Source organism: Elgaria multicarinata, chromosome 1 (genome assembly GCF_023053635.1).
Source record: "Elgaria multicarinata webbii isolate HBS135686 ecotype San Diego chromosome 1, rElgMul1.1.pri, whole genome shotgun sequence".
NCBI lineage: Eukaryota > Metazoa > Chordata > Lepidosauria > Squamata > Anguidae > Elgaria > Elgaria multicarinata.
In genome coordinates this window covers 476,998-482,997 of record NC_086171.1, presented here as the reverse complement: position 1 = coordinate 482,997, position 6,000 = coordinate 476,998, and the positions used below count along the sequence as shown (strand labels likewise).

General features: G+C 54.5%; 1 protein-coding gene across 2 annotated transcripts in view; it reads left to right on the top strand.

Annotated features, from left to right (window-relative positions):
- Positions 1 to 301: 301 nt before the first annotated feature.
- AGAP3 (ArfGAP with GTPase domain, ankyrin repeat and PH domain 3) overlaps positions 302 to 6,000 on the top strand; it is a 94,333-nt gene continuing 88,634 nt past the window's right edge. For both annotated transcript variants that reach the window (XM_063121560.1, XM_063121567.1), the window contains exon 1: positions 302 to 560. In XM_063121560.1, the coding sequence (XP_062977630.1) occupies positions 302 to 560 (259 nt within the window). The remainder of the gene's footprint in view (positions 561 to 6,000) is intronic.

The window sequence follows — 6,000 nt, the reverse complement described above, 5'->3', positions numbered from 1 at the left end:
CTGCGTGACGCGGGGCCGCCGCTGTTGCTGTTGCTGGCCGAGCCGCCGGCCGGGAGAGGAGGCGGAGGCGAGCCGAGCCGAGCGGAGCGGAGCGCGAGCACAGCCTGAACTGCTGGCCATGCAGCGGCGAGAGCCCGCCGCCCGGGCAGCCGCCGCCGCCCCCCGCCGCTGAGCCGCCCGCGCCGCTGCCGCCGCCGCCGCCCCCGCCGGAGGAGCCGAGCGCCGCGCCGCTGCCGCGCCTCTGCCTCCCGCTGCCGCGCCGCCGCCGCCCTCGCCCTGCTGCTCCTGGTCGCCGCCGGCCATGAACTTCCAGGGCGGGCCCGGGCAGAGCCCCGGGCAGCAGGGGCAGAGCCTGGCGGCGCCGGGGGGCTCATCGGGCCCGTCGCCGGGCGGCGCGCCGCAGCCGCAGTTCGGCCTGTCCAACTCGGCGGCCATCCGGGCCGAGATCGGGCGCTTCGAGTCGGTGCACCCCAACATCTACGCCATCTACGACCTCATCGAGCGCGTCGAAGACCTCGCGCTGCAGAGCCAGATCCGCGAGCACGTCATCTCCATCGAGGGTGGGTGAGCGGCGCGGGGCGCGGGCGAGGCGGGCAGGGCGCGCGGGCGGGTGGCCGGGCGGCGGGAGGGCTCCGCGGGGCAGCTCGGCTCAGGCGCTGCTGCCGCCCGGGTGGGGAGCCACCCCCCCGGCCCGCGCCTTCAGGCGCCCCTCTTCTCTCTGCCCCCCCCCCCGGCTCCCTCCCCCACGGTGCAGGATCCACTCCGGGCCAGTGCGGAGCTGGGCTCTGGCTGTGTGCTGCGGGCAGGCGGGGGAAGCTGGCCGCCGCGTCGGCCTGACCCTCCGCGGCCCAGGTTGGCTTCTTCCTCTGCTCAGCTTCCAGGATGCTGTGAGGCCGGCAGGATGCGGGCGCAGGGCCACGCGAAGCCTGCCTGCCATCCGGGAGCCGCCTCCCCCCTTCCCTTGGGCATGTGTGTAGTGCATCCATCTCTCTCTTTCCTGCTGCTGCTGCTGCTGCAGAAAATGGAGTTCCCGAAGCCGTGGGGGGGGGGGAGTCGGAGAGAGAGAAGGTTTATTGGCTCTGCAGCGAGCCTGTGATTGATCCCTTGCCAAATGTCGCTCTTCCTGCCTTCCTTCCGCCGCCTGCTTCCGCAGCAGAGGGCCCCCGCTTTCAGGAGACCCCTGGAGAAGGGGGGGAGCAGTCTTGTGCGGGCTGTGCCAAGGGAGATGCTTGCTTGCCACATGCCCAGGTAGGGCTGTGGCCTTGCAGCCGCCCCCGCCATAGCCCCCACCTGGCTCTGGTGCTCTTTGGCTGTGCCCGCCCTTCCTGCCCAGTGGAGAAGGGGCCACCCCTGGAGCAGCTGCCACCCCCTAAGGCAGGGTCGTTTGAAGGCTGTGGGTCAGGGGTTAGGAGTGGCTGCTCCCTTGGGAAAGGGCCGCAGTGTGCCCTAATTCCTGGAGCCTTGTGCACGGCACATGCTTTGACTTTCATTCCGGGCCCCAGAAAGTCTCTCCGTGAAACAGGGTGGGGAGGCGGCATGGTACCCCCTGCAACGTTTTCCAGTTGGTGGGCATTTCAGCGAGAGAGCCCAGGCACTGGCAGCTTGGTTAGCCAATGCTGCAGGGGATGAGACCTCTTCATGCTGAGGGCAATGAGGGGGGTACTGAGCAACGGCAAATGGCTGGGGGCTTTTAAATTTTATTTTATTTTAAGAAGGTGCTGGGGCTTAGATAGCTTGGAAGCTGCGCATCCTGTCAACTCTGTTCTCCAAGATGTGCAGAGTCTGGTTTGGGTTATAGGACCGCTGTCCACAGCAGCCTCAGGACACCATTTTCGTGCTGCGTGTTCTTGGTTGGAGCCTCCGGCTTGTGTTCCGTGGCCCTTCCCCAGGAAGGTGGGCGGGGGGGGGGGGGAGAGAAGTCCGTGTTTCTCCTGGCATGGCACTGAGCATTGGCTGGGCCTGGGTGGCAGTTTTCCACTGGATGGCGAACCTGCGTCTGCGTGGCCAGTGGTTCTTGGGGCTCTCTGGGATGGGCAGCCAGCGGCCTGGGATCCCGCTGCCCTTGGAGCTGTCTGGCCCTCAACACTGCGACCCTCCCACGGGTCTCCTGTTGCTCATAATGCCGCCGTCACAGCAGCAAGCCACGGGGCTGTGTGTGTGTGCTTGCGTGTGTGTGTAAGCCTGGGTGACGTGCAAGAAAGGAGGGGGTGGCATCATCTCTCGTTCTTGCAGTCAGCCTGGGCGTGGATCTGCTGGGAAAGTCTGCCCCGAGGCCGGCAGTGCTGAAGCACCTGCACTGTGCCAGCAGGCTGGCAAACTTCTGGCACCCCCTTCCCCCCTGTACTGCTTGGTGGCCTGTGCAGAGTGTGTGTTTTGGGGGTGGGGGTGGGGGATATGCTTTTGGAATACAATTCAAAGTGGGAGGGACCGGCAGGCCCATGAAGCACAGCTTTAAAGAGGGAGGGGGCCCAGGAAGGCCACGTGCACCTAGCAGGATCGGGATGGAAGGGAAGCCGTGTGAGGGACCGTCCAAGGATCAGGGCCGGGCGTGCGCTGCCTGGAGAAGAGAGGCGTGGGAGCTTCTTGGGTAAAAGGGGAGGCAGGTGGCAGCAGCAAGTGGGAACTCTGGGCAGAGCTTCTGCTGGCGTCTGCTGACACCCCGTCATTGCAGGGTTGGCAGAGAGAGGGCAGCTCCTCCCCCCCCCCTCCGTGCCATCAGGAAGCTAGTGGCAACAAGAGTTTAACTGCTGTACTGGGATGGGAAGAGAATGCTCCTGCTTTCTCCCACTCCTTTTTTAAAAGCGGAGACCACGCACATGTGCGCGCGTGCGTGTTTTGCTTGCTCACATCCTTCAGAGGGAAACAGAGCTCTAGAGCATTGCGGGGTGGGCAGAGGAAGAGCCCTTCCCATTCTCCTCCCATGAGTTCTCCTGCAGGAGAGCAGGGGCGGCACTGGTCCTTTGCCAAACTAAACTAAAGCATTAAGAACATCAGAGGAGCCCTGATGCTGGATCAGACCGAGGGTCCATCTAGTCCAGCACTCTGTTCACACAACGACCAAGCAGCTGTTGACCAGGGACCAACAAAGCAGGACACGGGTGCAACAACACCCTTCCACCCATGGTCCCCAGCCTCTGATACTGGAAGGAGCATATAGCCATCAGGACTAGTAGCCATTGATAGCTTTCTTCTCCAGGAATTTATCCAGCCCCCTTTTAAAGCCATCCAAATTGGTAGCCATCACTACATCCAGTGGTAGTGAGTTCCAGAGTTTAACTACGCGCTGTGCAAAAAAGTCCTTCCTTTTATCTGACCTGAATCTCCCACCAATCGTCTTCATGGGATATGACCCCTTTGGGTTTTAGTATTTTGATAGGGGGAGATAAATGTCTCCCCATCCACATTCTCTACACCATGCCTGATTATGTACACCTCTCTCAGGTCTCCCCTCAGCCTCCTTTTTTCCAAGCTAAACAATCCCAGCTGTTGTAAACTTCCCTCATAGGGGAGATGCTCCAGGCCCTGGATCAGTTTAGTTGCCCCTTTCTGCAATTTTTCCAGCTCTACAATATCTTCTTTTAGGTGTGGTGACCAGAACTGCACACAATATTCTAAGTGTGGTCGCACCATAGATTTGTATAAAGGCAGAATGATACTAGCAGTTTTATTCTTAATTCCTTTTCTTATAATGCCTAACATGGAGTTTGCCTTTATAACAGCAGCTGCACACTGGGCTGACATTTTCATTGAGCTTTTCCACCACAACCCCAAGATCTCTTTGTTGGTCAGTTACTGCTAGCTCAAATTAGTTGGGTTTTTTTGCCCCAACGTGCTGCATCACCTTCCACTTGCTTACACTGAACCGCATCTGCCATTTGGATGCCCACCCTCCCAGCTTGGAGAGATCCCTTTGGAGCTCTTCACAATCACTTTGTGTTTGAACCACCTTAAATAATTTGGTGTCATCGGCAAACTTGGCCACTTCACTGCTCACTCTTAATTCTAGATCATTTATGAACAAGTTAAAAAGATTTGGTCCCAAAACCGATCCCTGTGGGACCCCACTATTTACTTCCTTCCATCAGGAGAATTGACCATTTATTCCAGCTCCCCAGTTACTGATCCATAAGAGGACCTCTCCTCTTATTCCATGACTGCTAAGTTTGTTCAGGAGTGTTTGGTGAGGGACTTTATCAAAAGCCTTTTGGAAGTCCAAATAAACAATGTCCACCGGATCACCCCTGTTTACATGTTTGTTGACACTTTCAAAGAATTCTAGAAGATTAAAAAAAAAGAATTCTAGAAGATTAGTGAGACAGGACTTGCCTTTGCGGAAGCTGTGTTGATTCTTTTTCAGCAGGACTTGCTCTTCTATATGCTTACTAATTTAATGCTTTCAATCAATTTACCTGGAACGGATGTCAAGCTAACTGGCCTGTAATTTCCCAGATCCCCCCTGGATCCCTTTTTGAAAATAGTGTTACATTGGCCATCTTCCAGTCCTCTGGTACAGAGGCCAAGCTTAGGGACATGTTGCATATTTTTGTGAGGAGGTCTGCAATTTCATATTTGAGTTCTTTGAGAACTCTAGGATGGATGTCATCCGGGCCTGGTGATTTATTTGCTTTCAATTTGTCAATAAGGTTGAGAATTTCATCTTTTGTCACCACTGTTTGCTTCAGTTCCTCAGACCCCCTTCCTGAAAACATCAGTTCAGACACAGGCATCTGTCCTGTATCCTCTGCAGTGAACACCGATGCGAAGAATTCATTCAGCTTCTCTGCAATCTCCATCCTCCTTTAGTACTCCCTTAACTCCATTGTCATCCAATGGTCCAACTGCTTCCCTTTATGGTTTCCTGCTTCTGATATATTAAAAAAAACTTTATTGTTGGCCTTGATATTATTAGCAATGTGCTCCTCAAAACGCTTTATTTTGCATCTGTTATTGTTTGCTTGCATCGCCTTTGTGCAAACTTATGCTGTCTTTTATTTTCCTCACTTGGGCAAAACTTCCATTTTTAAAAGGAAGCCCTCTTTTCTACAATCACTTCTCTGACACTGGTTGTTAACCATGCTAGTGACTGCTTGGACTTAAGAACATAAGGACATAAGTGCCCTGAGGCTGGATCAGACCAAGGGTCCATCTAGTTCAGCACTCTGTTCACACAGTGGCCAACTAGCCATTGGCCAAGGATGAACAAGCAGGACATGGTGCAAAAGCACCCTCCCACCCATGTTCCCCAGCAACTGGTGCACATAGGCTTACTGCCGCAAATACTAGAGATAGCACACAACCATCAGGGCTAGTAGCCATTGATAGCCTTTGCCTCCAGGAATTTATCCAACCCCCTTTTAAAGCCATCCAAATTGGTGGCCATCACTACATCCAGTGGTAGTGAGTTCCATAATTTAACTATGTGCTGTGTGAAGAAGTCCTTCCTTTTATTTGTCCTGGATCTCCCACCAATCAGCTTCATGGGATATGACCCCATTGGGTTCTAGTATTTTGAGAGAGGGAGAAATATGTCTCCCTCTCCACATTCTCCACACCATGCATAATTTTGTACACCTCTGTCAGGTCTCCCCTTAACCTCCTTTTTTCCAAACTAAACAAGCCCAGTTGATGTAACCTTCCCTGATAGGGGAGATGCTCCAGCCCCTTAATCATTTTAGTTGCCCTTTTCTGCACTTTTTCCAGCTCTATAATATCCTTATACTTTGTGCTGCCTTTCCTAACCTGTGGAATACATTTTAGTTGAGCTTCTGTTATTGTGCTTTTGAGTAAGCTCCATGCATTTTGCAAGGATTTAACTCTCTTAATTCCCCCTTTCAACTCTCTTTTAACCAGTTCCCTCATTTTAGAGAAGTTTCCTCTTTTGAAGTCAAATGTGACTGTGTTGGACTTCCAAGGCAGTTTGTGGTAACTGTTACTGATTGGTTGATTGATGGGGATGCACCAGGGAGGGGCAAGTGTTCGAAATCCAGTTTAAATCCATAG